A 23,169-nucleotide genomic window follows, 5' to 3' on the forward strand; every position below is an offset into this window, starting at 1 on the left:
GAGCAAAGCTGGTGTAGCCTGCCGCAGTGTTACATGCTTGGACCAGGCTTGGGAGCAAATTGTCCTGTCTGCTTTGCTTGGATTTTCTTGACGAAGTCACTGCGTTGCTGCCGGGTTTTCCTTCTGGAGTGAGCTAGCCTTTTTGCTTTGTCGCTGGTGAGGAGACTGGGGCTGGGAGTGAAACAAGAAGCTGCTCAAACATTGTGTAGCTGCTGTTGAGGTGTAAAGGGTCTATACATAAAGCATATGCCCAGTGTTGCTGTAATGATTATTTGAGCAGTAGAGCTGCCATGTTTTAACCCTGGGTCATAGGTAACTTAGCATCATTTGGGTGCTGCTTGGTTTCACTGTCTCTTGTAGCATTTATCTTATACTTAATGTAAGTTCCTTTTCATGAGGGCTACCATCGGATGGAGTTGATGTAGTTACTGAACACAATGGGAGTCAGATTGCTGATTAGGACTTGTAGATAACAGCAGTGAAAAAATGTAATTTACAGCAACATGTAATATTTTTCTTTGATGCTGCTTCAGTTTAGGGACTTTATATCCGGGAACTTGATCAGGCTCCATGACCTGCACTTGGATACTTAGCCCTCTCTTTGTTGACTTATTCTATATGAGAGCCAGCTCTTCATCCTTTTTGCCCCCATTTTCCTCACACTGAAATGAGAGGGTGATATCATAAATAGCAGTTATTTAAATACCATAGAGTTAATGCAATGGTGGCTGTTGCATGAACCTTTAACATATATTGGTAAGGTGGTGAAGGGAGAGATTTTCAGCCTCTCTTGGTCTGCAAACTTTGTGCCTGCCTAACCCTTAAGAAACAAAAAAAGTTTTTAATGTGTAGCTGAGCTGAGAACACTTATGTAATGATGAATTTTATATTCCTGACAATATATGAAGTTAAATAATTAATTACAAATGTTGCTTTGTCTTTTCAGTACATCAACTGTGGTAACCTGGAGCAGCTATTAGACAGTAACCAGCATCTGCCCTGGACAGTGAGAGTGAAACTGGCGTATGACATCGCTATGGGAATCAGTTATCTTCACTATAAAGGCATTTTCCACCGAGACCTTACATCCAAGGTACTGTTTATAAAATTAAGGGAACTTTTAAATGAAGGTACTATAACTGGTTGTTTGGTTCTTTCTTCTCCTTCCAGCAGAGAACTGCTATTATATAAGGTGTGATCTAAGACATTTTGAGAAACAAATTGAAATACAGTTTATAGGATTAAAACTTTCCTTAAAACATGTTGATAGTTTGTACGGTAACTGGAGAAATAGCTATCCTGAAGGAAGGTCATTCCTCAAATGAGTTCAGATTAGGATTTCTCAGAAAACAGCTGCATAGTTTTTTAGTTCTGAATTATGGTTCAGTAAAGTATTTAAATCCCTGGATAATTAAGCGTAACAATAACATTTGGAACAGGTCAATCATATAAAGAACACAAATTGAGGAGATTATTACAGCGCACTTTAAAATCTCCTTGTTGGTTTTGTTTTGCCATATATTTCACAAATCTTCAGTAGGAAGAGTGACCTTTCAGTACTAATTCAGCATTAAATGTTGTCCACAATCCTGGTTTATATTTCTTTAATTTCTAAAGTCAGTAAGATCGAAATAGTTTACCTAAAATTTTCAGATTAAAAATTTTCCTCCAGAATGATATTTCAGTAGCAGAGTTTTCAATGGACATATATATTATATTTTTTTTAACTGCTTTGGTGACAACTTGTATGAATTTAGTTGGCTGAAGTAGCTGGCTTATTCAAACTCAGCTAGAAATATTGACATAAGAGCACTAAGCTCTGTGAACAAATCACCCCAGTATTCACACTGGGTCTTGCCATCCGTTGCAGCCTATGCTGAGGGCTTTGCTGTCCTGTCTGTCTTGTCTGGAGCTAATGAGCTAGTTTAAGCTCAGTGGGGACTTGCAACATGAAAGAACTCCAAAACTGTTGCTGGGAAGACTTCATAATGTCACTTCAATCAAAAGCATTCAGAAGAACATTGTCTTAGCCTAAAAGGAACTATTTTTTAAGATTAGAAACAGCTTTTAAAAATAAAAACACAGCATAGTGTGTTTGCAAATGCAAGTGACTACTAGTCCTCTGCCCAGGTTTAGTTTTTTTAAAGCTACCGCAGTGCAGTGGTAAACAGATGAAGAATGTGCATTTAGCCAAGAGGAAAAAAAATTGTTCAACTGGTAGGTGAAAGAAGTATTTCAGTGAAGTCATAAAATACTTCCTTGGGTGTCCTTTCAAGTGAAAGGTGCTTAATTCTGCAAGCAAGAATATAAAATTTATGAAAAACGCCCAGACTTGGAGTCATGTCACTTTGACATGATAGACTCAGCTCCATTTCAGTCACCTTGGAGTGTGCAGGTAAGAGATGCATAAACATAACTGAAAAGATAACTTGACGTTCCCCCCCCAGACCCCACCCCTTTTTTTTTCAGTTCAAGATGTATTTTAGTACATTTAAGAATGGGGAAGAAAAGTTACTGCAAGGAACCAAAGTAACTAAGGAAAACTCTGTGCCTGCAACATTTGTGGTAGCGTAATGTGTACTGTGATGGCTAGTCATATGAAAATCCATTTCCTGAGACCTTTGTGAATGCCTTTGTTCAAAGCTTTACATAATTGTATGTCATTCTCTGGAGCTGTCTTACCAATGCCTTAATGTTATCTATTGTTGAATGTCAATTGTTTAGTAAACACACCTGCTGGGAGGAGTGCATGATTTCACTGCAATAGCAAACTATTGGTGGCCACAGGAAGTAGTAAGGATCATTTAAAAACAAACAACAAATGAAACTCAACCCTTAGAATTTACTAGCAGTTTTATGCTATATTTGGATGGTTCTTAGCACTAAAGGTATAGTATTTGTGTGGGTCACATTGGAAGCTGTTAGGATAAAAGTTCAAGTCATCAGCTATATTCTGTATTTTCCAGTTTCTTGGGTTTTGGGGGTTGGCTTTTGGGGGGGTGTTGGTTTTTGGGTATTTTATTTAATTTTTTAAATTTTTTGAGGTTATGTGTGCACTTGCTTGTTCTGTTTGGGAAGGGAAGTAGATGAAACACCTGGCCTTAAAGGCTTGGGTACTTGTGAATTTTATTAGTGTGTTATTGTGTTGATGAAATATACTTTAAAATCAAATCTGTTGGGCAAATGACTCTCCTTTGGGGCAAATGTTTGCCCTGCTGGCTGGCTAAGTTTTAAAGAAGTCACTTTGTTCCAAAGCAAAAAAATTCAGGTAATAACTATAGCAAAAACCTGTCACCAAAATTTTCAACTCTTAGACTGTGGTTTTTGGCTACTGCTTGAGGAGATACCTTGCATTTTATCAGGTTTGTACTGGTGGTGGGATGAGTCATCTTCATTCTTACTAGTAAATATTCAATGTGTGAGCTAGCTGAAGGAAGATGTGATGGGCTCTTTCCTTGGGAGAGAACTTGTGATCTGCATTGAACAAGGGCAGGTTCAATGCTGTTCTATATTGTCCTTGTTTCTTTGGTAAACTTAAGTAGTTGATGTGGCTTTCTTAGTCAAATGAAGGCAAAGACAAGGATTTAGACCTCTGCAAATGCTGGAACAGATACTGAGTTTGCAGGATGGGAGAGTGAGGTATTTTTCTAGGAAATGTGCTAGTCTTGACTGAACTGTGAACAGAGTGAAACTGAGACTTTCTGTGCAGGAGTGTCTCCATGCTTTACCTATTACACTTAACAGCCCACTGGAAATTATCCCTCTAATACAAATTTTACTATGAAAATGATTTGGGATTTATTTAGGCCCATACTTCTGCCTTTCTTCTTCTGTTTCTGGCAAACCTCCAATTCTTGCAGCTTCCTGGAGCAGGTGGCGTGAATACATAAAGTTTATTTTGTCAGTTATGGCAGCAGAGTTGTTTTGCTCTGACAGTAGCATTATATGTTTCCATGTACTGGATGCATAAAAACTTAAAGAAGGGAAGGTTCTTGTCCCCTGCCAAACTAAGACTGAAAAATAAGTGCTTTTGGCAATTAGTATACACCAGGGTGATCTCTCTTCCTAATTGCATCATGTGGAGAGTAGCAGAACAGCATTGACACTGCAGAAGGCCAGAGGGAAGAAAGACAGAGAAGAGTAGATATAGGTCATTATAGTCGATGTGGCAGCCCACAGGGGATGTCAGCCCTGACATCCCACTGGTGCCCTTCCCGCTGCCCTTCTGTCAGAGAGAGAGGCAGTGCTTGTTAGAAGAGCGTGTGCTGCCCAGACAGCCAGTACTTACCATGTCGTGAGCAGCTCGGTCCTTGGGCTCTGGGCTTGGGCTGCTGTAGCTGATCAGGCTGATCTGCCCTGATCAACAGCAGCAGCCTGACTTGAATCTGTCAGAAGGTAAGAGTGGTCAGATTGGCTGTTTTCAGCCTGCAGATAGCAGGTGTGTGGGCAGGGTGACTTTTACATTTTGTAAGCCACTAGATGTGGTGTCCTCACTATTGACTTGTCGTAAAGAGATTTACACAGAGATTAAGCCATAGATGGGTTATGACAACCAGCCTGATTGGCTCATTCCCTGTCCCCTATCCATATCACTACAAGCCCTGTGAATTGTTTTTTATTTGGGGCTTCTTGTAATGTACACAAGGAGGATTTGCATCCTGGAATCGTGAGGATTTTCTTCATCTTTCAGTGATTCTCAGGGAGGTCTGGTTATGAATTTTAACTCTGAAAGTCTTAGTCATGGAAGATGCAGTCATTAAACCAGAAATCATAATGTGAAACACTGGAAGTGTTTCAATAGAAGCCAGTGGATTGTGACAAAGTTTTTCTTAATCTGACTTCGTTTTGCAGCATTCTGTCTGTTGTTACCTACAATTAAAATAATAGTGTTTGGAAAAGCACAGGGAAGAAGTATCCAGCTTGCAAAAAGAAAATAGCAAAATCGTTTTGCACCCCACCCCTCAAAGCAAATATCTTAGTACTACGCAGAGAGTTCCTTCAACACCTTGTTTACCCTGTATTTGCATTGCCTTCAAACCCTGCTCTGGAAGCACTGTTGATTTTCTTGGCAGTTTACACCAGTGACTGCCCTAATATCAGTGAATTTATTTTTACAGTATCTCTAAGATGAGGGAGGTGAATAAATTCAGCCTTATCAGAACAGATTAAAAGCAAGAATATTGGTGAATATTGGGTATGTGTTTTAAAACTTTGTTTGGGGTATTTGGCATTTTATGCATGTTTAAGTTCAAGGCAATATGCTCAGTGACCTCAGAGGCAGTTGGAAGCATTTACAGCGCTTATAAAATAGTCAGGTTTGACTGCTGGAGGCAGAGAAAGCACAAGATTAGCAACAATCTCTGAAAGATTTTGTTAAACTAGCTTCCTTGTTACAGAATCCTCCTGTGATGCTGAGGAAGGCCAGAATCCAGATCCTGGGGCAACATTGCAATAGTCTTAACCACAAGACAGAAGACCTTCATTTCCAGCCCAGACTTTCGTCTCTTCCCAGCCTTTCTTTCACCCTACTTTTTCTGTGGCAAGAGGGCCAGCGTCCTGAAAATAGTGGTCCAAGTGTCTTATGTATGGCCCCAATTCACTGTCAGTTTGAATCCGTTGTGTGCACTAAAACACATAGGTGCGAGGTGGAAAACTGTCTATGTGATCATGTAATTAAGGACTTTACCTTAACACGTATGCGTAAGGGGAAGAATGAAAGTTGTCACAGGAACGTTTACATCCCATCTTTTGTGCAATATTAACTTTTAGATGTAGTGTATGTTTGTGTGCAACTTCCTCCCAATTTTTAAAAAAAAAACAAAACTGGAAAAAACTAATGGCATTATGCATTTCATTTGCAGGGTTAGAAGCCTGAGATTCATGGCAGAGGTGTCTGCTGCTTTAGTTAATACAGTAACTAATACATGAAGTGTTTTTAATTAGTATTTATTGCTACTGTTAATTAGTATTCCTAATACACATTGCATGTTTTTGCTATGGAGCAGGAATAGAGAGAGGAAGAGCGAGTTCTTGGCAGCGAGAAGCGAACATCTAGGAGTCTGCCCATTTTTCCAAGACCAATCACACCTACTCTGAGACTATCCAATCCTTTCTGCTAGTGTACAATGCCAGCCTCCAGTCCAGCTTTTCAGACTTGTTCAAAGGCTTTTCCTCTTTTTGCTCCCAGTTCATGCCCCCCCAGCCTTGTTGTCCAATCTCCTTGTCTGGCTGACTGCAGTTACCCTCTTGCTATTGCTCCTGCTTGATGCTTTATCCAAGCTATCTTTCTGCATTCTGGTCTTTAATATGTTTAGCCATTTCTAGCTCTCCTTCTTTTCTGCTGCTCCAGGTTAGCCCTGTTCCTCCCTGCGCCCACCTGTTTGCTATGCCTGCAGTTCTTATGTCCTCATAATAGTCTTTGGGGTTTTTTGTCCATCTCGGGAACCAAGCTCAGGACCCTGGTCTTTGTCCCTGACAGCCACTAGCTTGGACTCCTGCTCTGTCTTGTCACCTTATTCACTCTTTCATATTCTTCATACAGCATATGTCCTGTCCCAGTCTACTTTTTGCAGGGGTGGCAAGAAGTGCATCTTACACTGAGGTCTCGTCACGTTTCAAGTTGAGAACATGCCAAATCTGGTAGGATACCATAGGCTAATATTTTTGAGGATTTTTTATTTTCATTATTCCAAAATTTGCTTGCAACACGTATTCTAAGTTTGTACTCCCAAGCAGCTGAGCCGTCTTAGCTGAACACCCCCTCCCCAAAAACACACTACCAAAGCTCTTGATTAAAAACAAGCAGGCAAACCCCCAAACAAGTGCCTTTTAGTTTTGCAGAATTAAGTACAATTGAAAACAAGGTCTTATAATCAGTAGTAGGTTGTGAGCAGTTTTAGGGAACATTGTGAACTCCATTGATGATAAAACCTATGAAGAAATTATAATCTCTAGGCAGAGAGAGAGAGATACACACACACATGCATACATGTGTGTATTACTGCCAACATCTGCTTTCACTTCACAGGAAATGTGTAATGGTTCACCCTTCTTTCATTGAGAGAGGAGTAGTCTCAGTTACTATGGGACAGAATCATGCATGTAATCAATTACTGTGGATTATCTGATGTAACATAAATTCACTGCCTTTGGGCTTGAAAGTGACATACCCTGACTTCCTACCTTGTAGGCTGTTTGCTTGTTTAACATAAAATGAAACCCAAGCAATGAACAGAATCGTTGTCTGATGAGTCTCATACTGCTGCGGTTGTAAGGTCCCCTTTGTGCTAGAGTAAGCTCTTGCCTGGATATTTTGCACTGCAGGGGAAGGCTTACACTGAAAAGATTAGCTGTTAGAGATGCTTATTTCTAATGATAGTCACAATACTAAACTTTCACTGGTACTTTGGGACCCAAATGGAGCCTGTCCCTTAAACATAATGGGTTTTGTTTCAAAAATGATTCTAGTACTGCAAACTTCCTGTTGTATATTTAATTGTCAACGGTGTTTCTTCTGGGGGATAGCACTTTAAAAACAGCTGTTACATCCCAATTGGCCTTTAAATATTTTAATTCAGTAACAGTTATCAGAGGGTTGCAAACGACGCTGCAGTAGTGTTCCTGTCTTTTCTGGAGTGCAATAAAAATCTCTGAGGAGTTTAGATTGTATGTCATATTGTAAAATAAAACGATTGGGTTTCTTCATCTAAGCAACTTATTTTTAACTCTGAAACTCTTGAGTCTATTTTCATTTTTGTTTATGTAAAGGGGAGAGTAGAATATTGCATTAGTCTTAGTAGGATTATGCTGTGCAAAGCAGATGTTAAGCTCATGTAACACACAAAGGGGGCTTTGTGTTCTTTCACATCTGTCTCTGCATAAACAGCTTTGTTAACTCTTTAGGGCTCATGTACAGAGCTCCTTGCTTCTATTAAGAGACTGCCTCAGGAAGGACTGATGGGGTCCCCATTTTGGGGAAAAAAACCCTTGAGAACCCCACTGAAGTCAAATACTGCCCTCTTTGATGGTGTGAGCTGCCAAAGGAAAGAATATCCCTGTCTGCAGAGGTCCAAAGAGAAAGCTTGGGAAGGTCATAATGTTTTATTGCCTTGCAGCTTATACAAATAGTGCAATAGTAAGTTGAAAGCGTTTTCTTAAAGCCGGTATTGTAGAGCTGCTTTGGCATTGAATCTTATAGGCAGTTCTTGAGAGGCTCTTTGCACCAGAGACAGGTTTGAACTCTTGTGTCTCAGTGCCAAAATCCATTAATGAAACTTCTTCATACCAAATTGATACACATATTTCTTTGTTGTAGAAACTGAGAAGTATCACTTAGTCAGAAGAAACAGTGCAATATGCTCTGTTGTACTTTTCCTACTAAGATACCACCTCTAGCTTAAATTTAAAAGCTCTTTTCAACCTTTTAGTCTCTAATGAAGCTTTGTCCCTTTTTTGATTCTGATTTATCTCTGCAGTGGAATGTGAATGCTTAGTAATGTCTTTCATTGAGTGCACATGAACTGCTAGTTACTGCGGGCTGTGTTAAGTCACTTTTTTATAAATTGCATCTTAAATCTGGTAACTAAATTATCTGTGCTGTGGATTTGGTGTGGTGCTGTGTAATGGCTTTACTAGGGTGGGAAGGGTGGAGAAGGAGTATGGTGGTGCTGAGGGTTGGCATTGAACACTTGGAGAATCTCAGCACAGAATGAATTATTGCCATCTGCAAAACTTTGTCCTGAATAAGCAGTAGAGGCTTGAAAGGTGACATCTGACCACACTAGTATCCGTAGAGGGTGTTTACTACTGGTTTTGGTAGGAATAGGCTTCTGTCCTTTCTGGGTTCCAAGAAATAGGTGCTTAGCTACATAAAAATTTGCACCAGTTGAATTAAATCAGTTTAGTTTCAGTACAGTGAGCATTTTTAGTGATTCTGGCATTTTTTGGTCTGGTGCTTGTTACCTGCCTATGGCTGATTTAAGTGTGAATAAAAAAGTCACTCTCGTACTGGAATATCTATCCTAATGAATTTTAATTCACACTCGGAACTTCTTCATATGCAGAGAAAAGACAAGCTTCCACTAGTGAGAGAGAATAGTTTAACTTCCTTCTTTATGTCATTTAACATTGTGCAGCCCACCACAGCAGAACAATTGATCAGTACTTTATAGCAAAAATGTTGCCCTAGGCTTTCCCCCATTGCCTTGTCATGGTGTACTGGCCTCTCCTGCAGGACCTCTGGACCCCACAGCAATGGGGTGTCTGCTCTGTTTGGTTTCTCAAAAGCCCTGCACTGAAAGGGAGCCTAGCTTTGCTGCAGGCAGCTCCTGCTCATCTGGGAGGGAGCTGAGAGCTGTCAGGTAGCATTACTTGGCAGCTAGAATGGATGTGCTACTGGTTTGAGTTATGATTTATCTAGGAATAATCTACTTGTGTAACAGTTCAGTGCTGTACCTGAGAGCCAAGACTGCCTGGGGCCTGGTGGGGGGATAAGATTGTCTTCAGTTGGTGATGTATTGCTGTCTAATGGGATGTGCTTGTATACTGCTAAGAAGCTGAAGGAAAATTTGCTGTCAGGATGATGTTGCATTTAAGCCTCCTTTTGGTGTCAAAGTAGCCCTCTAAATTATTGCAGATCTTAAGGTCAGTAGAAATGTTTCTACTGATTTTTAGCTACGTTGAAAATAATTCTCGGTCTGGATTTAAATGTTCCCCTGAAATCTTGGAAAGCAGGTGTTATTGGGGAATAACCCTAATCCACAAAACCCAGAAGGTAGAATGAACTACTGCAGTCTTGCTACTCAAAATGAACAAAATATAAATAGTCAAAGGTAATACAAGAAGGAAATCTAGATTTTAAAACTAGGGATTTTTTTATGAATCATAAAAGTGGGTTTTTTAAAATGTCAAATTACTAATCATCTTTAATTCCTGAGAAATGTATGGCAGAAAATAACCTGGTATTTTGCTGCCTAAGATAGTATCAGCATTCTTGTACACTGCAAAATCTCTGGTGTCCTCATGGACTTGTTTCTGTGCAGTACACGATGAAATTCCACTTGTCTGAATCATTTGAGTAAGATTTTTTAGAAAAGTTTTATCCTTCTCAGTTTTAAGTCCACTTAACAGTGACCAAATGTTTAAACAGAGGCAAGCTGAATGAATGTGCTCTTTGATACAAGATAACAAAGCCCGTAACTGACAAGCTTTGCTGCTCTTTGGGCAAGCATGGTTGATTTAACTTGGTACATGTTTATGAATCCCCAAACTAACTGTACTTATTATACTTGAGTCATGCTAAACAAATAAAACTTTGCATCTCAGGAGCCCGGCATGTGTTTCAAGAGGCTGGCATGCATTTTCTTTACATGATCGCAGGAGTGGGTTGCTTAACCTTTTAATTGGCAGGAAGAAAACTCACTTCATGGCCTAAGCCACAATCATCTCTGAATAATGTAAACAGTGATGACCTGAACTTGATCTTTTAGACAAGGGACTCACTTTTCTTGGTAGTTGCATTATACAGACACGCTAATGCTCTGGGGTCAGCAAGGGGCTTTTGTACATCCAAGCACAATAAAGCTAGAAAGTGTTTCCTGCTGTTTAGCTAATTAATGCAGGGTACCACTCTGTAGGAGTCGGCAGTGGTTTTGTTGCCTGTCACTGCTATTGTACTGCCTACAGAAGGGTACAGAGCAGGCATGTGGTAAAGGAGTGAATTCTCTGTGTTGTTCCACCTATTGCAGGACAGAAAAAAACTTAGGGAAGTCGGTCATCAGTTCATTTGGTGAGAAGGGAAAAGGTGTGGTACTGGAATGGTCAAAGCATATTTTCTCAAAGTTGTAAATAAATAACAAAAATAAATCGATAATACCCTGTGTGTGATGTGATGGTACCAGACCAGAATTATCTGTGTGTGTCCTTAAATTGCCCTCCATCTTGACACTGGAGGGCACATGTGAAAGAAAAAAGATTGACAGCTTTTCCCGATTAAGACTTTTCCCTTAAATCATGTTTTATGATGTACTGTAGAATAAAGAATTTTATTTGAGACTTTAAAAGCACATATAACTCTGTCACATCTTTGTATTTTCTCATGAAAATCTACTGCAAACCAGCGAGTTCCTTTGCAGTAGCTAATGTAGCAAAATATACAAAGGCATTTTAGAGTCTGCCCTGATTTTGTATTCTGGTCAGGTACGGGCAAATTGTAAAGAGAAAATTTAAGGTGTTATAGTGAACAGCATGTATTGCATACTTGAGCAGTAAGGGACCTAAATCATCTTAATTCTTGCTAGAACCTAGCTGGGTATGTGCTGCCTGTGGCTGCTTGCTTTCTCAGCAAGTTTTTAAGTGGATTATTAACTAAGTGTAAGGCTGTTTGCAGCATCTTAAGTTTGATAGACATGTGGTTGTGCGGGGGGGAGGGTAGCGGGAAAGGGTGGTTGCTTTCAGACAAAAGGTTCTCATAGATGAATGTCTTCCGAACAATATCTTGTAGTCTTGTGCCAGATTAAAAATAAATGAAACAAACAGTATATAGGTTTCATGCCCAGACAATAACTCTTCTGATTTTGTGGTTTTTTTTCCAGAACTGCTTAATAAAACATGATGAGAACGGATACTCAGCAATAGTGGGAGACTTTGGTTTAGCTGAGAAAATTCCTGATCACAGGTATGTGAACTAATAAAAATACAGCGAGAGTTGCAGTGCAGTTGCAGGTCAGAAGCAATAATGAGCCAGGTTCCTGAGGCCAATATTGTGTTCTGATACAAAATTTGCAAAAAATATCCTTAGTCTTCAGTCTAGAACTGCAGGCTGGATGACCAAAATGTTCCAGCCTTAATTACTGTCCATTTTGATAGGTTTAGTCGTGACATTTATTCTTCAAAAATGCTCCAGTGAGTAGAGGATTTACTCAAGCTTTTCAGTAAATCTTCTAAGCACGTACTTGGGAATTCTGGTTTTAGAAAACCCCACAACAAAGCAAACACAAAAATACTGTTCAGCGTTCTGGATTGGGATGATTTTGTGATACATGTCCTCTGTTGATTCCAAACAACTTTAATTAGCTTCTTTCCATTTTCATAAGCAATATTCAGTGTCATTCCAGTGTTATTCTCTTTAACCTCTGGGTTAGTTGTTAAAATCCAGGTTTATAACAAAGAGATATTAAAATTACTGCCTAATAGTAGCTCACCATTTTGCTTTCCCTAGGATGAAATTATAATCTTGACTCATTTGAGGAATGCACAGGTGACTGTCACAAGCTATTGTCACAATTGGAAATAGTCCTTTTGTCATCCCTCCGTTAGGGAGATCAAGGACAAGGATTTCATTGTTCTCTCTGTATATTGACTTCTGTATTTCAGAGTATTCTGCCTCTGAAATCTGCTGTCAGATTTTCTCCAGTGTGTTCTTCTGTGTAAAATAAATAAAAACCCTTCAGCTCTTTTGACTGCAAAGAAAACAATAGAAGTTTCTCTCAGCTATGCACTGTTTTTAAACTGCACATATCCTAAAAATGTATCTTGGGAGGTCTGAAGGCTTGCATTAATGTTGATGAAATATTGATCTAAAAGCTTAACAAAGTGAACATCTTAATTTCCAAACTACTGATAAGTACAGCCAGTGTGTATCTTGTATGCTGCAGTGGAATCTCTGCCCTTTAATGGGCTGAAAGCTTCAACTGTATTTGTAGGAACCCATCACAAAATCAGGAAGGCACCACAGGTGCCTTAAGATGTTCTTAATACCCAGTTTTGAGATGCCCTGAAAACTGAGAGTACAGTAATAGCTAAAGTTAAGGTAGCTTGATACTAAAACAAACAACATAATAAAACCATTACATTAGCCACCATTTTGGTTTGATCTAGTCTTACCTCCATTTTCAAATGCTGTTTTGTTGTTTCCAGTTTGCTGGCTAGCAAGCCATGCTATTTCGAGGCCTTCAGAGGCCTTTTTTTTTAATAGTTATTCCTTCAAGGTCAGCTGGGTGGCAAACTGGAGGCCTTTCTTAAGGCCCCAGTATTCAGCCACGTGGAAACATTGCATATTTTTCAAATTGGCTTTATTCTGATTACTTTTAATTTTTCTCTATTAAAGGATTCATCTGGTCAATCTTGACTTTTTTTTTAAAAATACAGTTTGCAAGCAGGCTGTGCTGAATACTTTAAGAGCTGCTTATTGGTCTACATGTAGGGATGGATACCCGCACATCTTGCTGCATTGTCGTGATTTAACCCCAGCTGGCAACTAAGTACCACACAACCGCTCGCTTGCTGCAGTTGGATGGGGGAGAGAATGGGAAAAAAAAAGTAAAAGTTGTGGGTTGAGATAAAGACAGTTTTAATAGGACAGAAAGGAAGAAAATAATAACAATAATAATGATAATAATGATTCTTATAATGATAATAACAATGACAACAATAATAATAATAGTAATAAAATTGGAATATACAAAACAAGCGATGCACAATGCAAATTGCTCACCACTCGCTGACCGGTGCCCAGTTAGTTCCCTAGCAGTGATCCCCCCCAGCCCCACTCCCCCCAGTTTATATACTGGGCATCATGTCACATGGTATGGAATACCCCTTTGGCCAGTTTGGGTCAGCTGTCCTGGCTATGTCCCCTCCCAGCTTCTTGTGCCCCTCCAGCCTTCTTGCCAGCTGGCCATGAGAAGCTGGAAAATCCTTGACTTAGTATGACACTACTTAGCAACAACTAAAACATCAGTGTGTTACCAACATGCTTCTCATACTGAATCCAAGACATAGCACTATACCAGCTACTAGAAAGAAAATTAACTCTATCCCAGCCAAAACCAGGACATGCATGAATGGAGGGCTTGACATCTAGCCTGAAACTGATGTCCCAAACCTTTCTATGTATAGATGAAAGAGCCAACTCTGCCATGAGTTTGGAAACTATTGAACAGCCATGACCTTAAAATAAAAGAAATTTTTTTTTTAAGTGGCCAGGCACTTAGAAACTGGAAATAAAATATGAGTAATTGTTTGAAGCTTTCATCTTCTTCCACCTTCTCCTCCTGCTATTGAATGTTTCAGTGACTCCAGTAGGAAACCAGTGTAAAATACAGTATGTTACAAAACACATTTGTATTGACTTCCCCCTGGTGAAAGCTTCTGCAAATACTTAGAGTTATGGAAAGTAATGCCTGAGCATTTAATTCATGGTTCTTCTCCCCCCGCCCCCTCTTCCCCCCCACATCTATCCCATATATATATATAGTGAGAAGTTACCTGTGGTGGGTTCACCCTTCTGGATGGCACCAGAAGTTCTCAGAGATGAACCTTACAATGAAAAGGTAGGTACATGATATAAATGGACTTTAGTTGCCAGATGTTATTCTGCAATACAAGATTTAGAATTTCCATAATATTAAAATTATTATTATTTTCATTTGTGACATTTCTGTACTCAGTAGGTCATTCAGACTAAGGGAGTGTGTGAGTTGAATAGCTAATATTTCAATTCATGTTGTGGATTCTTATGCAGAAATAGAATTACCTTTACCATAATTTACTGTTATGCTATTTCCATTCTGGAACACCCCACATGCAGAAATATGGTAATGGCTTGTCGAGCTAACACAACTTAATTTAACCAAGTCTCATGAGAAATGTAGTGAGGTTGCTTTCATGACCATATGTGAAATCTCGGTTGAAGTAAAAGGTCTGTATGTAAACTTGTACAATTATTTTAATTTAAAAAAAAAATAATCAACATTTCTCCAGGTAAGATGTCTGGATAAAAATGTTCTCCAAAGGTATTTCCAAGTTTTGCTATTTGTGGCATTGGGAAATGTTTGTTTCAGAGGAGGATCAGATCGCACATGGATTTTAGAAATAGTATTTTCAATAGAGCTCTTCTTTACACAGGATTTTCTCTCCCACGTGTAACGTAGTCTACTTCAGCCCTGCAAGTGCAGCTTTTTGTGATAAAGCCCGCATCCTGTACCTTTTTATAGCTAGTAGTCAATAATCTGTTTAATTGGTGGTACTTTTAACTTGCAGGAAAGCAGTAGCTACCTCGGTAATGAATGTAATAATTACCATTTCAAAGCTTTTTTGAGAGTTCCAGTTGACCTAAATTAATAATGAAGTACCCAAATCTATGGTGCCACATTCTTCACTAACCCTAGGGCATGGAGGGCTAAAGAGGAAGCAGGTCTCATACCTCATCAGAATGAAAGGTGACATATTAACTTGCCTGATATGTAAGGGATGAGGGATGCCGGCTTCTGCACTATAGACTTATATTCCATGTTTCCCTAAATTTTATTACATGGTAAATTCAGGTGGGTGGAAATCTGAGGAACTGTGCAGCTCCAGGGGTAGTCAGATAAGTGATTACTAAGTGTCACGGAAATTTCAATGGAAATTGATGCTGGTATACAATGTTATTAGATATCTCAAGCTTTGGGAAAGACACTGTTTTTTCCAGAGGTACTGAACTGTGAGATGAGAAAAATGTAGTTTTTCTTAAAAACAGCACTAATGTTCTGGATAAGCTGGGATCATGTGTATTCTAAACCCATTTTTCTAACCACAGTGATATATAGGCATGTAATGTTTTGGCTATGTTTTTACTTACTCTCATCTGTAAGACATCAAATACAATTTCACCATTCTTTATGCAAGGAAAGATTTTTAAATTTTATTTTTATTTGTTTACACTGCTGAATTAAGAATGGTTTACTGGGGGTTTTTTTGTTTTGGTTTTTTTTTTCTTGGAACCGAGTTTTAAAGTTATTGCTGTTTGTGCATCAAGAATGCTTTACTGTGAGCATGTGTTTCTTCACACGGAAAATGCTGCTTAGTGTAAGGCTGTGGTGGTTAGTTGTTTCACGATAACTGTTTGGGGTAAGCATAAACTCAGTGGCAGATAACAACACTGAGTATTCATAGCTGAACCATGTGGCTATTTATTTTTTTTCTCTCTCAGGCGGATGTGTTCTCCTATGGTATAATTCTGTGTGAGATTATAGCAAGAATACAGGCAGATCCAGACTATCTCCCTCGCACAGAGGTGAGTGGTTACATTTATAACATTGGTGGGAGGCGGTTATGTATGCCATGATAATGGCTGGCCTTTAGAACTTCTGGCACTGCTGCCACAGATACGGTGAATAGGTGTTACATTAAAAATAGCCTGTAAAAGGGTTTTGTTCTTCTGTGCTGTTACTATAAGAAGCCCCATTGAAGAAGCTTTCACAGAGACTTTGTCCAGCTGCAGTCCTCATGGGAAATCCTGTCTGCCCCTAACTGGCAGAACATTGATTGCATTGCAGTGACGTTCCTTTTGTAGAGTGATAGCTCATGTAGATTTCTTGCCTTCTTCAGAACAGAGTACTTTTGGCACACTGCATCCACTAAGCAGCCAGCCCCTTCTTGTGGAAGGGGCAGGAGCTATGTTAGCAGCAGCTAAAATAAGCTCACCCTTATTTTTGTATAGACTGTGCTGAGCACTGTGGATCTGAGCTAGAATCGACTAATCAAAGATACTTCTTACTTTCCTTAGTTACCTTTTGGCTGAGACCCATCTGCAGGGCAGCTTTTGGCCCTCTGGGGGGGGGGGGGGGGGGTGTCTTCCAAATTGTCTATCCCCTTCCAGTTCTGAAAATACAAAATTGCATAGGTCTTGAACTGCAGTAAATAAGAGATCCTTTTGTTTCTCTGCCCTTCAGATTTTACAGAAGTGTATTTAAGGAACTGGATAATTTGTATTACCAGTCTATCATCCACTGAAAAATTAACCATTTTAATTGATATATTTTCATCATAGTGAAGCCTCTGGTTTTACAGCAGGCTGTTAATTTAAACTGTGAAACTCACCATGGTGAAACATCATAGTATAAGATATTGCTTCCAGATCCACACAGGCAATATTTAAAGTGCAATGGATTGCAGTTGAGTCCAGGAAGAAAGATGGGCTTTGAAGTCAGCTCATTCTCTTACAGGTATCTTGTATCAAGTAATCCCCACTGGGAATGCTGCAGTTCAGAGTATGCATGAAGTTTTCTCAAAATCCTCTGTATGTGGCTACTGAGAGGTGGTGTTCATGGTTATTCCTGATAACTCCATGTAGGGACCCCCTGAAAAGAAGATGCTTTGGGCCGGATAGCAGACCTCATTTATCTCTGTGCTGTGGTTTTGTTTGTACAGAATTTTGGATTAGATTATGATGCCTTCCAGCACATGGTGGGAGACTGTCCTCCTGACTTCCTCCAGCTGGCCTTCAACTGCTGTAATGTGAGTATCTGACTTGAAGGGGAGAGGCCTAAACTGGAGTTCTCTAAATCCCTCTGGCTTTTGAAGATAGAGCTTAAAGCATTTACAGAAGAGACTTGCAGAGCCTACCTAATAAAAGCAGCGTATGTTCTGATAATTTAGAAGGTCCCTTGCAGTCTTTATAATCCTTCCCTTCCCCTTGCAAAAGGTCTATCTTGTGTTTTTGCGATTCTGTGTTCTGTCACGCCAAACAAACAGGTCTGGCGCACTGAACAGCTTCTTGCAGGCTGCTCAGGCAGATCATAACCAGTTGTATGCTATTGACACTGGCTGGCCCTCGGGCTGACAAAATCCAGCTGTTATTTTGTACAGACTTACTGAGCTGTGAAGAAAGAATTCTGAGTTGTTCTCACAAACAGAGGGGACAAACAGATCAAGAGCAGGCACTAAGCTACTCTAAAGTTTCTACATGCTGCCTTTTGGAAAGTGGGATAAACTTTCAAATCCCTAGCCTATGTTCCAGAAAAACAAACTTGGACCCAAATGATTTAATATCAGTAAGGCTATAGACAATGCGCTGTATGGAGTAAATTTTCTGCCAATTATTCAAGTAAAACTGTGATAGTTCATGGCTCCTCGGTGTGAAAATTCCAAGGAAGTGTGATTTCTTTTGTGGGTTATCCCATAACAGAAGTTGCTAGTGCCTTTGTATATTAAACTGGTTTATATGAAGTAAGAGAACCTGAGCTTCCACCAGATTTAGCTGAAGTTGGGAATGTCCATTTTGCACAACTTAATTTTTAGAAGTTGCCTCAACTTCTATTGCAAAAAACTTTGCCTGGGACTCCACAACCAGACCATGCTGGAGCCAATACCAGCACTGTGTGCAAGTGGGTGTTCGTAAGAAAAGTCTCATCTCTCCATGCTCATGATGCTTGTTTTTGTCCTGAGCTCTTTCTTTACTTTGTATTAGTACAACTGCACGTGCTCAAGGGAAGAGCAGTATAAAGGTGAGGATGTGAGCAGGTGGGGGTGACTGCCGCTCTTGACACAAGATAGCATAATTTAATTCTAAAAATCTCATGTTTATGAAGTGGTTTGACTGTGTAAGCACTAAAGGGTTTGGCTAGAGGTAGAATTTGACTTTGGAAATCTCAACTCCCACCTGTAGACTCCAGAAATCATACTGTATCCAAACACATGGTACATGATTCAACACAGTTTTTCAGCATAGGTGAAATTCAGTGTAAAACTACTCATGAAGAAAGGAGAAGTGACTGATTTAATATTCTCATGTAAGATTTTGGTGTGTTCAGAGAAGAAGGATTTCTCCTACTGATTATTGTCAAATGCTGCTTCCTCTATAATAAACGCCCCTTCCCTGGACTGAAAGTGGAAATCACTGTCTTGCTATCAAGCCATTCATATGCCAATTTCAGTGTTGGGTATGCTGTAATTCACTTACCACTTAGCTAGTAGAAGAAAAAAGGTGGTGAACAGATAAGGCTTTCTTGTATCTTCCTAATCATGCTGTAATTCTGTAGTAGGTGAACTGTGTGATAATTTGCTTTTAGACATGGACATTTATATAGCTTTTTATTATTTAATAGGTCAACAAACAGTGTAAACTGTATTGATCAGCTGAACTAATGTGCAAACCACTGGGGTTTTATACAGCCAGGAAATGTGTTTCAGGGCAATTTAAGAAAATCAGTAAAAACTGACATGTATGAGCAGTGGATTAAAATTTCTTCTATTTGCTGTTACAATATGTTGGTTTTTTTAAATAAGTACATGCAAGGAAGTCTAAAACTCAAGACTCCCCAACAACTATAAGCCTACTAAACGTGATCATGTATGATCATGCAAAAAACTTAGCAGCAGGAGCTGAGCTGTGGGCAACTGCTGCCTTGAGGAAGAACCTTCTGTTCCATTTGAACAGAAATCTGGACTGCTCAGGGAGGAAGAGGCAAATGTTGCTCTGAGTCACTTTTCCATTGCTGTTCTCATCCTGGATCTTACCTAGCACAAATTAAAATAGCCAGAGAGCTCTTCTTACTTCCTATAGCTTGCAGCAGCTTGCTAAGCTTCCCAAATTAGTAAATTTGTCAGAGTACAGAGTGTATGCTTTGGTGTTGCCCCTGCCCTACTCTTTCAGTGACATAGGGAAAGCAGAAAAAGATATTTTCCTATGCCAGGAAATTCCAGCTGCTGCATTAGAACAACTTTCTTGCTGCTCTTGCGCTTTTCAAGTGTGATTTGTTTGGTTTTTATTACTGTACATATGAATTTTTAGCCCTTTACCTTGTGTTGCTGTTCATACTAGATTGCTTCAGAAAGATCCATCTCATAGGACCTGCAAGGCAATTATCAGGGAGGTCTTTGGGGTTTGTTGTATACAAAGCACCACTGTTCCCTTTGTACTAGAGGTGAGATCTGTCTGGGCTTGTCCACTCTGAAAAAGCCTTTAGAGGGCTGGAAACAGGAATCAGGTCAAGTGGAATCTTTCTTGATAGTGTAATGAGGTTAATTTTCAGCGGCTGAATTAGACATTGCTACCTACAGTAGTTAAACCTGTAACATACGCACAGGGTCAATGTTCAAAATGATGAAATTCCTTCTAAGTTACTACTTAAATTACAGCTGCTTGCCCTCTAGTACAATTTTAGTGTTGGACTTTGTTTAGAGATCTGTTTCTGCTAGGGTGAATAAATAAATACATACTGATAAATACAAACTGACTACATACTGATGACTGGAGGGGGGGATATTTTACTTGGGCAAAGATGGATTTTTTTCTATTGTATTACTTTGTCAAATTATATAACCAATCTTGCCTCCTCACAAGACAGAGCAGTACACGAAGTAGTAAGGCTAATAACAGATGGAAGGATATAACATTTTAAACTTTAAAATCAGCAATGTCATTTAGGTGGGTTTTAATTGAAGCCACAAGGAGATGATGGAAGAATTACAAACTTTTAGAGAATGACATAGCCAAGTTGCTCTCTTTAATCCTTATTGCTTCAGGCACATTTTGAAGTAACATTGACGTATAATCTCTGACTGAGAACTGGAGTCCAGAAAGAAGTCCTTGAACTATGAAAGCTGTTTAAAACAAACAAACAAACAAAACCCCTTTGCAAGCCCTGAATCTAACAGCTTCCCACCTTTTCAATTTAAAATGCATCCTCTTCATAGAATGTTTACAACTTGATAATTAAATGTGAGGGGTATAATAGACATAAACTAAGACAGAATACTACTTTTCCCCTGCTTTACTTAGTTTTTTTGCAATGACAACACACTTCTTAAAACTGTCTTGAATTTCCTCAGTTCCTTCAGATTGTCTCTCTGTCCATGTGTAAGTAGAATAGCATGGGGACAAACCCACATGAACTTATTTCATTTGTGTGCATTCACAGATGGATCCAAAGTTGCGTCCTTCATTTGCTGATATTGTCAAAACACTGGAGGAGGTTTTAAACCGCCTGAGAAATGAGGACTCGGAGAGAGAGAGAAAGTTTTTGAACCTTGACAACAGTGAAAGAAAACCCAAAGGTAAGTGTCTGTATTGTACAAATTTTGCTGCAGGCTAATAGCAAGAAGACACAATTCATATTTTGAAGACTGGGATTTCAGCTATATATGGTATTATTTTCAGCTTATGAATCACTTTTACTTAAAGCCTGAAAATTATTCTGGAACAATGCTCTATACTTTGTACTGCAGAGTGTCCTTTGGGAAAAAAAAGCTCACTGTTTTTTCAAGTGCCTCAAAAGATTCTGCCCACAAGCTCTTGAGAGGGAATTTAGAGTTTATTTGGAAATGGTTTTGTAAGTTGCTAATAGTATATGAAAATCTATCAATTTCTGCTTTGTTCCTGCCATACTTAGTCCATATATGTAATTTCTTTGGTGTATGTTACATGTAACACTTAGAAGCTTCTTAAATTCCTTCATGAGGAAGAGCAGAGAAGATGCAATACTCTGAAAGACTGGGGGAAAAGATGAATCCCCGATCTGCTTGGGAATGTTGGCCTTGAAGGGCTTTCTCAAAAGCTGTCTAGTGCCACCTGCTGTGGGGGGTATACTGCAAGAGTTCTTGTAGGCTGGGGCATATTCTGACTTAGGTATCTTTGTTAGTAGACTTCTGGCACTGGAAACTTAGAGTACAGTAAAAACAGTTTCTTGTATTGTGTATCTATAAATACACAATATATATACATATCTATCTATCTGTAATATGGTTATAGATTGAAATAAGTTCTGTATTTCAAACCACATGGAGTGCATGCGTGTGGTAGTTCTCCCACATCTGGAAAGCATCTAAAGGAGATGCGAGTTAAAAAGGAAAATTGTTTGTTTGCATGGTGGTTTGTTTTGTATTTTCTTTTTTCTTTTCATTTTCCTGGCATTCTTCTTTTGGCATACATGTCAGATTTGCATCTTCTTGGAGAAGTGTTACGTGCTGTTCTTTGACTTGCATAGTCTTTCCTAGGTGGAGTGACTACAGTTTAAACTGTGGCAGTATTTAAAGGGAAAAGCAGAAATCTGTATGTGCTTATTCTGGAAATGATCTGTTATTGCTCTACCACAGAGGCACCTTGAGAGCCAGTGGCAGATGCATGTTCCAAACACTCAAGGAGTTAGCATCTTTTCCTGAACAACTATGATTTTTCCCATCCTGTTCTAGTGATACAGCTTTTATTTATTGTTGTGGTTTAACCCCAGCCAGCCAGTGGGATGGGGGAGAGAATCAGAAGGAAAAAAGTGAAACTCATGGGCTGAGGTAAGAACAGTTTAATAGAACAGAAAGGAGAAGTTAATAATGATGATGATGATAATATTATGACAATAATAATAAAAGGATTGGAACATACAAAACAAGTGATGCACAATGCAATTGCTCACCACTTGCCAACCAATGCCCAGTTAGTTCCCAAGCAGTGATTCCCCCCCCCCAGCCCCACTCCCTCCAGTTTATATACTGGGCATCATGTCACATGGTATGGAATACCCCTTTGGCTAGTTTGGGTCAGCTGTCCTGGCTATGTCCCCTCCCAGCTTCTTGTGCCCCTTCAGCCTTCTTGCCAGCTGGCCATGAGAAGCTGAAAAATCCTTGACTTAGTATGAACACTACTTAGCAACAACTAAAACATCAGTGTGTTACCAACATGCTTCTCATACTGACTCCAACAAGACATAGCACTATACCAGCTACTAGAAAGAAAATTAACTCTATTCCAGCTGAAACCAGGACATTTTTATATATAAATACACACACACACGTGTGTGTGCGCACACGTGCGCAAATAAATACACACACACTCATATGTACAACTTTTTAACTCCAATTCATTAGGGTCAAACTCTTCATATATCCCTAGTTTCTGTATTGGATAATGTACTGAATGAAGGCTGGGATGGAATGATTTAAACTCTTCATGGTATCAGGAGGGGCATTTATTTTGGTCTTAGACTTTTCCCATCAGGGTGAAAAAGTCCCAATTCCTTTGGCAATTATGTTTTGTACTTGTTCTCTTTTATGCTCAGTATCATCAACAGATCTTGGGCAACCTCTGCTGGAAGCCAGGATGATAAATCTAGAAGCATGCAAATTGTTCTTCAAGACCACCCTGTGCCATCTCTGCTGTCAGTGCACTGGCAGTGAGGAGGTTTGAAGGGCCCCTAAAATACAGGGTTTGGGTAGAAGAGGGAAAGACTTCCTCATTCCTACCAAATTTTTATACAGTTTCTGTTCCTTTGTTTTGTCTGAAGACAACATTGTCTTGCCAAATTAGCATCCCCCATAATGTGGGTGGCAAATTTGATCATAAAATGATAAAGAAGCAGTCCAGTTTCAGTGCCCAGGGAAGTAAGATGGCATTAACTGAATCTGCATTTCCACAAG

General features: G+C 39.4%; 1 protein-coding gene across 1 annotated transcript in view; it reads left to right on the forward strand.

Moving 5' to 3' along the window:
• TESK2 (testis associated actin remodelling kinase 2) overlaps positions 1–23,169 on the forward strand; it is an 85,710-nt gene that overhangs the window by 57,282 nt on the left and 5,259 nt on the right. Inside the window, exons 5-10 of the mRNA XM_049807631.1 lie at positions 947–1,093; positions 11,592–11,674; positions 14,255–14,330; positions 15,971–16,054; positions 17,191–17,277; positions 20,682–20,817. Of these exons, the coding sequence (XP_049663588.1) occupies positions 947–1,093; positions 11,592–11,674; positions 14,255–14,330; positions 15,971–16,054; positions 17,191–17,277; positions 20,682–20,817 (613 nt within the window). The remainder of the gene's footprint in view (positions 1–946; positions 1,094–11,591; positions 11,675–14,254; positions 14,331–15,970; positions 16,055–17,190; positions 17,278–20,681; positions 20,818–23,169) is intronic.

This window comes from Accipiter gentilis, chromosome 8 (genome assembly GCF_929443795.1).
Source record: "Accipiter gentilis chromosome 8, bAccGen1.1, whole genome shotgun sequence".
NCBI lineage: Eukaryota > Metazoa > Chordata > Aves > Accipitriformes > Accipitridae > Astur > Astur gentilis.